At 44.8% G+C, this 14,290-nt stretch overlaps 1 protein-coding gene across 4 annotated transcripts in view; it reads right to left on the bottom strand.

The window, feature by feature from the left end:
• Window positions 1-472: 472 nt before the first annotated feature.
• Window positions 473-14,290, bottom strand: part of LOC108155942 (segmentation protein cap'n'collar) — a 51,364-nt gene continuing 37,546 nt past the window's right edge. For 3 of the 4 annotated variants that reach the window (XM_017287102.2, XM_017287101.2, XM_017287103.2), the window contains 4 exons: window positions 7,561-8,049; window positions 7,407-7,494; window positions 2,910-4,159; window positions 473-2,842 (listed from right to left, as the gene is read on the bottom strand). In XM_017287102.2, coding sequence (XP_017142591.1) covers window positions 2,471-2,842; window positions 2,910-4,159; window positions 7,407-7,494; window positions 7,561-8,049 — 2,199 coding nt within the window. In that variant the 3' untranslated portion in view covers window positions 473-2,470. Of the gene's footprint in view, window positions 2,843-2,909; window positions 4,160-6,384; window positions 6,790-7,406; window positions 7,495-7,560; window positions 8,050-14,290 lie in introns of those variants that run through there. The other variant, XM_017287105.2, reaches the window with a different exon arrangement.

Raw genomic sequence — 14,290 nt, 5'->3', positions numbered from 1 at the left:
ATATCGTCATAAAATGGATATCTTTTTAGGAATGCGAATCAATTTGCACACAAATCATCTTTCATTGAAGTTCATTCAAGCTCTCCTTTGTCAAATATGATCCACTATACCTATAGCTTGGTCAAAATTGTGAAAATACCCAATGGATGGCGCAGGAAAGTTTGATAAATTATGCGAAAATTTACTGGAAAATCAATGCTTATTAATCAAAAATAGCTCAAGTAGAATGTGTCTATCGACAGCTGGCATCAGTCCGATCTAAGAATTTTATGGAAGAATGGAATGATATGAACGAAGCCCAAACAGTCGAGCTGTATCTGTGGGATCCTAACTTAACGTAGTACTCGTACAGTCCACATTGAAAATTTCAAATATGCCAAACCAAGAATCCAATAACGATAAAGAAAATGCCACTAGGTTTTACTGGACTAGACATATACCATATACCATTAAAAACTCAATTAATTTGATGTATTTTTTTGTAGTTTCTTTCTTTAATTTTGACGTTCTGTTCTCTTTGTTTAGCTGAGGGAAAGTGTTGATCGTTTTTAAAGCATACAAATTTCTCATATGATACATTCACATACATTATATATAGCAACATATGTATATAGGAGTGGCAAAAGCATGCTCAGATACCCTTGACTTGTAAACTGGTTATCTGAGGACACTTTTGCTCCAATTTTGATGTTTATAGAATATTTGAAATGATTCCTTTTTTGTTTCTGTATTGTTTTACGTATGTATTTGTTTTAGGTAGTAGTACAATAGTATTTAAGTTAATTAGTTTAATTTCAATTTACAACAAATAATTTCGCATTTTGTGGGGTTTATTACTTGAGAAGCTGCGCATTTTTATTGACTTTTTTTTTATACGTTTTTTTTCCCCTTTGGGAATATGTTTTTTGATGTTTTTGTTTTGTTTTGTTTTGCCAATCTCCAATCAACACTCAATGTGTGCGAAATTCATTACAACAATTTAAAATACATATATGCCTAGATGTTCTTGTTTTTTGTTTCGTTTTTCGTGTTGCGGATCTGTGTGTTTAGGTTTGTTATCGTACTCGTACTCGTGTTTTTATGTTTATGTGTGTGTTGTGTTTATCGCTAGTTTAAAGTTAAACTCTTTATGCAGTAGGACATTTAAGAATATTAAATATTAATATCTCTTAATTGCTTATCAACTAGGGAGCGCTCAGTGCCAGGACAGTTGCACAGTGCCAGCAGTTGCTGTTCCAGGACCGTCCTGGCAAGAGCATTAATGTGTGTTTATTTCCTTTTTTGTAGTACGTTTTTGCACTCTTTTTACATTGTTTTTTCTAGTTTAGTTTCTTTGATGGTTTTTTTTTGTTGTTTTTTGTTTTGTAGAGGTTTGCTTAGTTAATAGTTTAACTAAGTTTAATCTATATATTTACAGATGCTACGGTCTATGCTAATTTGTGTTATGTTTGCTGTGTTTGTTATGGGCTGGATAAATGCCTTACGAATTTAGTACGATTTAAAGTGTGTGTGTGTGTGTGTGTTTGTGTAGACCTCTCACTAGACTAAAGCGTACCACTAGGCTTACGTCTAAGTGTCTTACGGGCATAGTCCATCAATATGTTATCAACCTTTACAATCATTTTCGTGTTTGTTGCATGCTGCTGCTGCCGTTTCCTATCAACTAATTTATACAATCTTCCTTCCATCTCTCATTTTTTTCTCTTTCATATTTTACAATATATTATTATTGAAATGTGTAAACGGTTTCACCATCAAATATTGTTGGACGACGCGTTGATAACTTTGTGTATAGATGCGGTTGGATGATGGGCATGGGATGGTGGACGATGTCTGATCGTGTGATTTACAAATACATTTCAGGCAGAAGAGGCTTGGACATTCTCTCCATTTAGTGGCAGAAATGATTTGGTTTATCACAAGTAGTGGTTGTTTTTGTAGTTTTATGGTTTATACGAATTGGAAATGGACTCCATTCAAGTAGAGACACCAAGAGGAGACTCTGCTTCTGAGTTCCATTAATTAATTAATTAATTAATTAAAAAATAAATAACAATAATGCTGACTAAAAGAGTAAAGCATAAATGTGTAGGGGGGGGAGTGCTGTATGCGGTATGCGATGAAGGAGGTGCCATGCAAGGGGGAGGCTGTGCAGCGGTAGCAACGAATGTTGCCAGCAACACGTTGCAGTTGCAGCAGGGAGTGCGCACCACCAGGCCGCCACAGCCACAGCCACAGCTCAGCCAAACACGGATCAGTGATCAAATCAATCAGTAATCAATAGTCAGTAATCAGCTATCAGTAATCATCAGTAATACAGGTAACTGTTGTTGAAAAAGTCGTAGCAGTAGTCGTACTGCTGCTGCTGCCGCTGAGGCTGCTCGTAACGGTGCTCCTGCTGCTGTTGCTGCTGCTCGCGCTGAAGGTTTGTGAACCAACTCGTTGTTGCGGCAATTCGCAACAGGTATTTTCATTCCTTGTGGTGCTGTTGCTGTTGCGATCCGCCTCCTCCTCCTGGCTGCTGCTGATGGTGATGCTGCGACGACTGCTGCTGCTGTTGCTGCAGATGCGGCGGCATCCTGGCCACGTGCTGGGACATTGCGGTGTCCACATGCTGCGGCTGATGGTGCTGGCTGTGGTGGCCTCCGTGCATGGGAGGCGCCACCGGACCATGCCCGTTCAGGTTACTCGTTCCAGCGCTGGACACTGCGTTCGAGGCGTTCGTGGCCGTGCTGTTGCCCTCGGACTTGTCGCGTGGCAGCAAATACACCGAACCATTGGCCGCCTGCTGCAGACTGTAGTCGGTCGGCGAGCAGGGATTGCCGTCAGGATCGCGCAGGTACTGCAAATAAAAACAAAAGGACATTAGCTATCGGTTTCCGGGTAATCGAGAGAGGGGAAAGACTTACCTGGAACACGTGGCGATGGAGCATTGCAAACTTATTGGAGATGCGCTTGCGCTCGGACTCCAGGTGGGCGCGGGCCTGGCTGAGCTCCGTCTTGCGCTTGACGACCGCATTCACCTCATCCTCCAGGGACAGGATCTGATCCAGCTTGCGCTTGCGGCAGTTCTGGGCGGCCACCTTGTTCTTGCCACGGCGACGAATGTCCCGGATGAGGGACAGCTGGTTCTCGCTCAAGTCGTACTTGGACAGGCGCTCGTTGAACTCGTCCATCGGTAGGTTGATGATGTCCTGCACCGAGATGGGTATGTTCAGGGAGCGGGCGCGCTTCTCGTCGCGCGTCAGATGTTCGTCCTCCGCGGTGGCGGCGGCAGAGCTGCCGGCAGCCGCCTTCGATGCGTTCTTGGTGGCCACCAGAGGCTTCTTGTCGCGCGCCTGGGGTCTGGGGAGCGAGCCACTGCCCTGGGGCAGCGAGTACGTGTGATTCAGCTGCACCAGGTCCTCGGAGGTGCGAGGCGGCGGACGAACCCCGTAGTCGCCGGGAAAGTTGCTGCTAGCGCCCATGCCGTAGGCTTGCTGATGGTACTCCTTGGAGAGGGCAGGCCCCATGGCGCCCGGCTCGCTGACGCTGCTGTGCTGCAGTCCGGCGACTCCTCCGCTGGCCATGCCCGCGTATCCGGCATCGTACTCGTATTTGATGCTCTGTGCCTGCGCCTGCGCGTGGGCCGTGGCCGGAGGCACTGTGGGCGGCAGGGCGCTGGGCACCTGCTTATGGGGATCGCGCTTGCCGTAGAGCTGGTGCTTCTTCTGGGCCACCGGCGGCTGGCGGGTGGCCGTGCTGATGCGCGAGTGGTTGTAACTAAAGTCGTAGGGGCCGCCGTACTTGCCCTGGTGGTAATCTTGGGCCGAGTCGCTGCCCTCGCCCCACTCCCCATCGGAGAGGGACGGCACCCGCTCGGAGCCCATCGAGCTGACGGCACTGTCACTGCTGGCGTCCAATCGATCTGTTCCGCCCTGTGCTGCACCTCCGCCGCTGGCCAGGATATCGGCGGTCATGCCACCCGCAGCGCCAACCGACGAAGCTCCACCGCTCATAGATGCACCACCGCCGCCAACGGATGATCCGCCATTAGCAGTGCCGTGATTCCCAGGAACCAGCTGTGCGGAGCCGGCCGCGTGGCTGACATGTCCGCTGCCGGGCAGGCCCAGGACCGAGGAGTTGTTGCTGGTGCTGTTGTCCACCATGCGACAGAAGCCTGTAAGGACAACAATCGCGTAAGCCGTTAGTTGATTTCTATTTGGTGATTGGTTCATCGTAAGTAATGGATAAGCTAGATTTCCGTTTTAAAACTATTTCAGAGTGCACCACCAGGCAACCCGTTCGGCTTTGAACTAGTTCCCAATGACTTGTTAAAAACTGTATTCGATTATGCAATCTGAACCGAACCAGTTCTTTCTCGGGCAGAAAAATCTACACTTTCTTCGATTATTCAGCACATGATGCAATTATACAAGGTGGTCTCGTCGGCAAAAGTTAGTCCCTTAACGTATGCTAGCAATAAGTGCGAGTGAAGGGCACATAGTACAGTGAGTGTGAGTGAGACGGTATATGTTGATGTTGATTAACCCTTAACAGGCCCGTGGGTTTTAAAATTTTAAAATAAAATGATTTTACTGATTAATATTTAAATTTTATGCAGCCATTAATAATTTTTCTTCAACATTTTTTGTTATATTAAAATGTTCTTTTACATAATATATAAAGATTACTTCTAATTCTGTGGTAATTTTTTTATATGCTTTTTATAATTTTGTTGTTGTCGGGACATAAGGGTTAAGAATATATCAAAAAATTCGTCCGTGAACAACCTTCATCATCAACAAGCAAGCATGCACTGACGATAAGGGACAACACGAACGAACTTCGGCTCCCGACGAGACCACCTTGTATAATTGCATCATGATTCAGCAGAATTTAACGACCACTACGACCATCCCACGGACAACGCGATTCGTGGCGCAATATGAGCCCCAGTCAGTGCCAAAAGTGTGCAGTCATTTTCCATATTTCACTCGACGACTTATCTTATCGGGCGATAAGGAAGGTACATATATATAACATGCTCGTGGTTCTCTCTCTCGCTTTTTCGCTCTGCGCACTTTTCATATTGCGAAACAGGCAAAAAGAATGGTTCTTCAGCGTCAGATCCACTTAATCTTATCGTGAGCCATGTCTGGGGGGTTCTTCCAGAGGAGAAATGTACCTACTATGTACCTCTGTATAGAGGTTGCAATCTCCCCCACTCCTAAATTTATGTATATGTTCCACCATTTGCACTTAATTAGTAAAATCAATTCATAAGCTGATTAGGAGGGGCTGCTGGCTTATAGTATTCAGTATTACTGCCCCATCAGCAAGGTCAAAACCCATAAACATTGATGACTTGACAAAATGTGATAGCTATAAATACAGATACACCTCGTACATCATACATACATATGTGCATGTGTACAACTGTACATATGCACGCGAGAGCGGGACAGCTGTGGCTGTCGGTAGCGGTGTTGCGTATAACGTATGCAACGTAAGAGATCGACGAGACCGATAAACATAACGGAAATCATAAAGATAACCGCTAAAGCCAACGGCAGAGCCGACACGTTTCATTATGAGCGCAAAAAAACGGCAAAATTCGCCCAAAAACAAAACAAAAGAGAGATAACTAGGTACGGGGGTCGAAGCTTTGATACCCATTCCGATCTATCGTTACTACTGTTTCATATCTGATGTTTAGGCTAGTTTTCTGTCTACAGACAGGGACAGGTTTTGAAGGAACCTTCTGATATAAATACTAAGCAAAGATATACATATGCATTTTCTGCACCAAATCTATATTCCCTTTAATCGCAAGGGGTATTCGGAATAAGAATGCCGAGAAATGCCTACGCAAACACGTAACCCACTAACGTTTCGGCATTCCTAGTCGGAGATATTGGCAACTATGCCTAGCCGCTCCCTCTCTCGCTCTCTCTCTCCACTGATATCCTCTCTTGAAGCTTTTTTCTTAACGTTTTATTTTTTGTTTCGAAAACGATGACTCAGCAGTTTAAAAATAGTAAACAGCAAACAGGCGGGCGGCAGCGATAGAGGCAGCGAGCGCAGCAGAAAAAAACTTGCTGAGCGGGCATTAGGCAGCGTCGACGTCAAAGTCGGCAGAGAGAGAGAGAGAGAGATGGACAGAACGTTCTTACTGCTGATATCAGCAGTAGCAGCGCGGCGGCAGCGACGCCGCCGCAGCAGCAGCACCAGAAAGATCGCCGTGCGGCATGACTAATGAAAAAATTGTTACGCGGTCAATATTTCAAATGGGCTTTTGAGCTTTTTGTTGCTTTTGCTCTTTTATAAATAACCACCCTCCTATACACCCACACCCACATAGCACAGTACAGCATCCACCCTGGAGCATGCTCTCACTCTCACCTGTTGGATTTTTAGCACGATCCCGTTTTTGGTCTACGCGACGAGAGCGATCAAGAGTGTCTTTTTTTCGGATGCGTTACTCACGCGCGTCATCAACCGTTCTAAATTCGTTGTGCATACACACAAGCACACACAAAGGGGAGCAGCAGAGAGAGAGAGAGCGCGAACACGTTCGTGTGGAATAGTTATCTTAAATTTGTGCCAAATGCGTCATTAAATCACTTATTAAATCAATTACGTTAATTATATTTAGTGTCGATCCGCAGCACGTTGTCTCTACGTAATAGGTTTTTGCTATATTTTTGTTGTTTGATTTATACTATAATTTTATTTGTTTCATTTCTCGTTTTCGGCTCTAATATTTACTTTACTTTTGTTCGTGATTGTTCGTTTTCGAATGATTTGACTTCGGCGCTCGGTGGCGATTCTGCTCTGCTGCTGCTGCTCTGCGGCGCTTTGCTTTGCTCTGCCCTGCTCTGTTCTTGTCACTTTGCTTTGCTCCGACTCTTTCGCGCCCGTTGGGTGTGTATGCGAATGAATGTATTTATCTGTGTGTCTGAGTGTGCTGTGTGTCCGCAAAACGACGAATTATTTGTCATCCAAAGTAAACGCGAAACCTGAGAGCGATCGAGAGAGCAAAATTCTAATTGTACGATGTGCTTATCACACAAGAACTCGGCTACGGCAAAAAAAATCGTTGTGTGTTGTGTGGCGAGTTGTGTGAGAGAGAGGGAGGTTTTATCTGTTCCTATTGTTCTGTTCTCAGTGCTTGCTTTGAGTGAGCTTTATGTGATCTGAGCGAGTCAAAGCTCTCTCGTTGAAAACGTGTGTGTGTGTTGACTTAAAAGCTTTCAACTTTGAAATAATAAAGGGGAAAACGCTTTTAGGGAAACTAGAAATGGAAGTTTTTACCAAAAAGGGAGCGACCATGTGACATTGCAAGCAGTTAATTTGTTAATTTTCAGTACATGAGATCGGTAAACCCTGCTAAGAGTGAACCTATGCTTGATGGCTGTACTTACTCTCATTCATGTCCATCATTTGCAGATCCTCATCGGTGAAAATCGAGTTCATGAAGCCATCCGTTTGATTCATGTCCGAGGAAGTGTTCTGTTGAAACGACACAAGATAATCGATTAAAATTCGTTTCACTAACAAAGATCGATCACCACTTACCGCGTAGTACATCAGGTCGTGCTCCATCTTGTAGGCATTACCGGCGGCGGCCGCTGCGGCAGCGGCTCCCTCCGCCTCGTGGCTGGAGTTGGTCAGGTGCATGCTGGAGGTGACGGCCGATCCGAGATTGTGCCCGTAGTGGGGCTGTCCGCTGGCGGCGGTGGCGGAGCAGAGGTCACCCAGCGCCGCATTCGGGTGGTGCAACATGGCCGCATGGTGTGGTGGCGGCGGTGGTGGTGGGGGCTGCAGCGCCGCAGTGGCCGGGGATCCGTACTGGCCGTGCTGTCCGGGCACTGGAGGGATGGGACCACCGCCGGCGGCGCCGTTCGAAGGACTGCTCTGGTACGAGTAACCGGGATAGTGCGGATGATGGGGGTAGGGCGGCATGTCCGAGACCCCGCCCACCATGCTGGGTATGGGACTGAAGTAAGTGGCAAAGTCCTGAAGACGCTCCATCGACACGCTGTGGTTCAGGCGCGGCATGCGGCTCTGCAAGAGAGAGAAGAGTGCCACAGAGTGGGGGACAGTGATTAATACGTTTGATCCTTCAGCAGCGAGGAGTACTCGCATAGCGGCTGCTGGGCTGTGTTGATGTATTAACAAGGTGAGAAGGGTTCCATGCGCTGGCATTATGGAATATGTATCAATAAGCGATCAATCATCATCCCAATGCGCCACGAAATTCTCTAGAAATCCGAGACTCTCGTCCACAACAATAAACAAATTTCGAATTGCGCTACAAGTAACAATATCTCCGAGATTCCCAGACCCCGCCTGTCCGCTGATGAATGTGGGGGGAAGGGGGGAGTGAGAGGGGTAGCAGCGATTTGGTAAGCCAAAAAACGTGCACAATGTATCAATCCGGCGATTTGGTTGCTGGTGGGGGCCCACAAGAGATCGATCAACATGAAATTGAAATAAAGTTTCGTATCTTTGAAATTGACAAGTGCTCTGGCTCTGGCTCTGGGGTTCCAGAGCCCCCCACCAGCCTCTGGCACCGGTCTCTCTGCGTCTGGGCCTGTCTTTTATTTTATTATTATTTTTCCTGTAAATATCTTTGGTGATCGACAGGCCATGCCACAGCGAGATCGTGAGACGACGATCTGATCTCCAGCAACAACAACAACTACGACTTCATTAGGCCGCCTTTTGTTATTGTTAATTATTGCAGGGTTTTATTTATTTGTTTAACTAATTCCAGAGGCGGACAGACGCAGAGCCCGGAGCCCTCAGAGATCTTTGCATACTTCCAGGAGTCTGCGCATGCGTGGGTGTATGCTCCCCCACTTATCATTAAAGCACTTTACTCACTTCACACACACACAGGCACACACACAACACGATCGCTTGGTATTCCGATTCCTTCTTTGTGATCCTTCGCCTCCAATTTGTTAATGCTAAATGCTGGGACCGACCGCAATTAAGATCTTTCAGAGATACTCGTACATGGGCCTGACGTTGATGCTGATGCACTTTGACATTGACATTGCAGAGATACAGATCGTCGGATACAGCGAGTAGGTGTCAAAGAAAAAGCGCCGAAACGTTGCCGATCGAAACGAAATGAAATTCCGACAAAAGAGAGGTTTTTTTTTTTGTTGATGGTGGATCGATCCTGTGCGCGTTGAGGCCAAGCATTGACTGACAGTAGCCCAGGCATCGTCGTACACACCGATGGATGGATGGATGGATTGTTGCTTGGATGGATGCACATCTCGTTGTATGAGCGAGAGGCTGAACAAACAACCTGCCTCTGCATCTGTGTTTGTGCGTGTGTGTATCTAATGAATGCTTCAACACGCTCCTGCACTGCAAACAGGTATGTGCTCCGCCGCACTTCAGGTAGGAGTCGGAGACGAGCATTGGGCGTTCACTTCCAGCCAGTAGTCAACTATTTGTATCCATCGGTGTGAGTGTGTATCTTTGCATGTATCTTTGTAGCCGAGTGGTTGCCGTATCTGTGTGTGCGCTCTCGTGTGTAATTTGAATTGTCACTGTCTTGTCATTAACTTCTGGTGTTAGTTGTGGCCACAGCCACAACCCAAGCCCAAGCCCATTGTTTGTAACGCTTCTCACACGCAAACACAAAATCCAACTCCCAACTTAGATACGGTAGCCGATCGGCTACCAATCTCCCAGTGTATTCTCCTCCATATGTGTAGCGATCTGATGCCTTTCTGTTGTGTATCTAGAATCTTAAAGTCAACATCAAGCGAGACAAAAATGATATAGGGGGAAAATGCAACTAGAGATAAGAATCATTAAGTTTGGAACTAAGACCAAAACTTGAAGGAATATGCATGTGAATCACTCGAAGGATCGATAGATCTTTCGACCGTTATTGCGAGATTGGTTTTTTTTTTGAAGAGGATTCCCCATTGAGTATGATTATACCCCGAATACATCTGCACCTACTAACCAGCACACAAGTTTGATCTGAATTCTCAAGCCTCAATTCACGTTTTTGAGCCACGTTTGAAATCACTTAAGAGTCATATCTCCAGTCTTTGCCCCTTGCTAAGAAGGCAGATATTTACTAAACTGTTCAACGTTTTAAGACTGGTTTAAGCAGGAGTTATTCCTGATACTTTCCAATGGACATCATGGCTATGCAATTCTTCAATATTTCTCCCCTTTCTTCATATGTAAAACTGAATCAATCAAAAGTAAACCCCCCAACAGCTACTCTCCGTATTTCTTAATGAAGTCTGGCACTTGAAAACGCTTGAAATATACATTGTAGCTGAGCTGGTAGATGATTCATATAGAATAATGAGAATATTGTGGGAATCATTAACTGAAATTGCATTAGAAATCACGGAGATCTTCGAGCCAAAATTGACTTGTATCCAAAATGAGCTTTAAATGCATTTAATGAGGAATAATTTGCAAAACGTTGTCTACTATAAAACAATAAATTTGATGTATTGTAGGTATGTTCAAGCTTTTCCCAGAAATCTGTCATCCATCAATGGCATCGCGGGGGAATCACAGATCTCCAAAGACATCAGCTAGCTGGCGTTATAGATTGTCTTGTGGCTTAGTTTGTGTTTAACAAAGTGCTAGTATGCCGCCTTCCATCAATGTCTAACCCCTCAAACTTCTACCCCTCCTAAATCACCTCTATCTACACCCCTCTCATGTACACTTGATACAATATTTTTTGTCATTAACTTGATTTATGTGTGTGCACAAAGCGGAATCCCATCACATCTCTGAGCCCTCTCCACCGTGTTTACATAAATTGAATTAAAAAATTTAACAAAAAAAAGAGGCAAAAGTATGAAGAAAAACAACAGAGATGCTGTAAAATAATTAATAAAACTTTTTTGCTGGTGCTGCGCTGATTTCAGCGTTAAGTTTTTTGCAAATATTTAAAATTCACATAATTAAAGCCGTGCAAGGCGATTAGGAGGGGGAGAAGGGTGTGACACGGTGGCAGTGGCAAGGGACAGACATTAAGAGCTGAATTTTTTGTGCTTCTTTCTGTAATTCGCGCGCGGCGCTAAATGGAGATTTAATTGCAGGGGCTACTGCTGGTCTCCGCTCCACAGATGCAATCAGGGCGGGCGGGGGGTTCTGCAGCGTTGAGACGGCAAAGTGCCACCGAATTCAATAAACACTTTGCCGGACGGCCCCCTGCCACAGACCCATGAGGAAAAGTCAAGTGGCACATTGCATGCGACACAAAAAACGAAAGAGACACAAAGTGCAAAAAAAGCACAAAGCAAAAGCAAAAAAGAAAAGAAAGCCAGCTTTGGGGGCAGGAGCCTTAGATACCCTTCTTAATGACACATTTCTTTGATGGTAGCTATCAGATATGGCCATCTAGATCTTTTGAATAATGAACTAATACTCGAAATTGTAGCTTGTTGTCATATCTTAAGAGCTGATGTTTATATGGTCTTCGGATGTTGATGAAATTGAGCAGAACTATGAAGTAATTCTTGAAACCATAGTTTGGTTGATTTCGACTGTTATATCTTAAGAAGTAATGTTCATAAAGTCTTCCGATTTGTCTAACATTTAGCTTAGATATGACACATGATTTTTTCACCTTTGTTTTTTTTTACATATCAGGGATAAACTTTGATACTTTGATCGAATGGGTTTGAGTTATGTAAAAACATATTCAAAAGCAATATCTGATGCTTGGTTGGCATGTCTTGAAAATCAAGGATGTTTTTCGCACAGACTTGTATTCCGAACGATCGTTTTCATGGTTTTATACGATACAGCGATCTGATATTAGTGAATTCCGACTTAGACACTGCATGAAAAACAGGAACAGGTTTCTTTTAAAGCTAGAGAGCTGGAGAAACTATTGCTTGATCAAGTGGAAAACGCTTCCCTCTCTTCGTTGCAAATATTGTATCAAAATCATAATACCTTCTGATAGAAAAGAGTACACAAAATCAACAGCAACAAAAGTGTCCGGTAATGAACGCAGGCGCCGCCGGTACACCCTCTCCCTCTTCCCAGAGAGGAGCTTAACCCGTGATTGCAATTAACAACCAAGTGGGAGGCAGAGAGAAAGAGAGACACACCAAGGAACAAAGATAGACACAAAGACAGAGCGCGGTAGCTGTGGCAAAATTGAATACTGTCAGGAAGCTGGCAGCACACACATTACATAATGATCCACGACGAGCAATCCCTCGATCCACCTGATGGATCATTGATCATTCACGACGGACGCTAGGATCAAAGGGAATCAGTGAGCTAGAGAAAAAACAAAACCCTATGCTAATGACACATTCTGTTTAACAGTTAGTCCCCCCAGAGACAGGAGAGACACGAGAGAGAGAGAGGATTTAGCCAACGCACTTCCTGCGAAGAGCCTGCCATCAGATCAACAGATCATCTTGCTCATTAAATGGCTTTGCCGCAAAGAGACAGCGGAGACAACCTGCTGTGCATTCACAAAAACTGCGACGCACCACATCAAACGGAATGGAACGGAACGGGAATCTCCCAGTGCGGTGTCTAGGGTTAATCCTCCTCCTCTGCCGACCGCAACGCACCACAGAGCTGCTACCGGCAGAAGAGAGAAGAAGAGACTTTACGGTAATTTGTCGCTGACTTCGTGACTGCTTCGACGCCTCACTCGCTCTCGCACACTGCGTTCTTGCGGCCATTGTTGTGGTGTGTGTCGTGTCGCTTTTGTCAACCACTAACAGAGGGAAAGAGATAGAGAATTTCATTCAAGCTGCTACTGTTTGCAGTTGTTGTTGTTGCGCACTTGTTTTGAGCTCAGATTTGTGGTGGCTTAGGAGAGCAGGGTTCGAAGCGTCAGGAAAATATTCACAAAAGTTTGTACAACCTTGTAGTTCGAGGATCACTAAGAGATCCTTTTTCTAACCAAAAGTTTTGTGATCTGCAGAGGCAAAGTTCTCTTAAAAAGAATAACTATAAGACATCCGAAAATAGCTCCAGAGCGAGAGAGAGGTAAGGAAGAAAGAGTGTAGAGTCGAGAACAACACAAACAAGTCGAGAAAAATCTTTGGGAAACCTCATACAAAACTGAAGAGAAGAGTCTGCAAAGCAAATGCCTAAAAAATAACCAAGATGGGAGACAGACTCCAAGCAAAACCAAACCTATATATAAACCTATACACATGTACGTATGTATATCCGTAGGTATATATTATTTTTACGTTGCTCGCATTCGCCTCACAATCATAATTTTCGTGGCCGGTTGTTGTACATTTTTGATGAGCAGTTACAACAAAAGCACGAGGGGTAAAAAAAAACCGTCAGAGGCAGACAAGAGTTCGAGGGAAAGAAGAAGAGGAGCGGAGCCAAGATTGTGGCTTGATTGACGAACTTGGCTGGCAACGGAATAAAAGCGGTTAACAGAGCGAGTGGGGAGAGAGAGGACAGGGAGGGGAGCACATGTACAACCAGATTTGAAGCTTTTGTACAAACAACAGCAAGAGCAACAGCTCCTCCAGCTTGCCTCAAGAGAGCAAAAGCAAGCAGTGGAGACCCAAGATCAAGTGCTCCAACAGAACACTGCAAGAAGGAAGGGTCTCTGTCGGGTGGGGTGGAGAGGGGACCACGTGAAGCATTCAAAGGGAGAGAGAGAGGGGAAAAGGAAGAAGAGACACTCGACAAAAGCAGAGGTGAAGCACAAGAAGAACGAGAAGAGGGAGAAGCACAAGAAGAATAAGAATAACGAAAGCCATGTGCAAATCATCCTTGAATGATTACACACGTGTGTGTGTGTATGCATATGCAGGAAACTGAGGCGTAGGACCCCTATTCAACAAAATATGTCCGAGTATTTAGAAATGATGGTAAAAGTATTGACGTGTGACGCTTGATTTCAGTATTCTTTAAAAATGTTCTAAGATGTCATCGATAATTCGATAAAATTATTCGATAATTGTACAGATATTAAAATAAGACGCACATTATAGCATGTGAATGATTATGGTATTATTCGAAATAAAATACCAGAAATGTATCGATACTTCAATGAAATGACACGTCAAAAGCAGCTGATTGGATGGGCACAAGTTTTGAACTCCAACGCGTCTTGAAAACGATATAAATCGATTTGGGGAAGAAAGATTCTACAGAAAGTCAGCTGTTTTATTTCCAGCGACCTCTCGCTTTCAAACGTGATCGAGAAGACCTGGACCCAATGGAAAAAGGTAAAACCAAAGGCTTGAAACCTTCTTACCCACTGAAAAAATCCTCTTTCACGCCTCTGACATCCACAAAC

This window comes from Drosophila miranda, chromosome 2, assembly GCF_003369915.1.
Source record: "Drosophila miranda strain MSH22 chromosome 2, D.miranda_PacBio2.1, whole genome shotgun sequence".
Classification (NCBI taxonomy): Eukaryota; Metazoa; Arthropoda; class Insecta; order Diptera; family Drosophilidae; genus Drosophila; species Drosophila miranda.
This window is presented reverse-complemented; position numbering and strand designations above follow the sequence as displayed.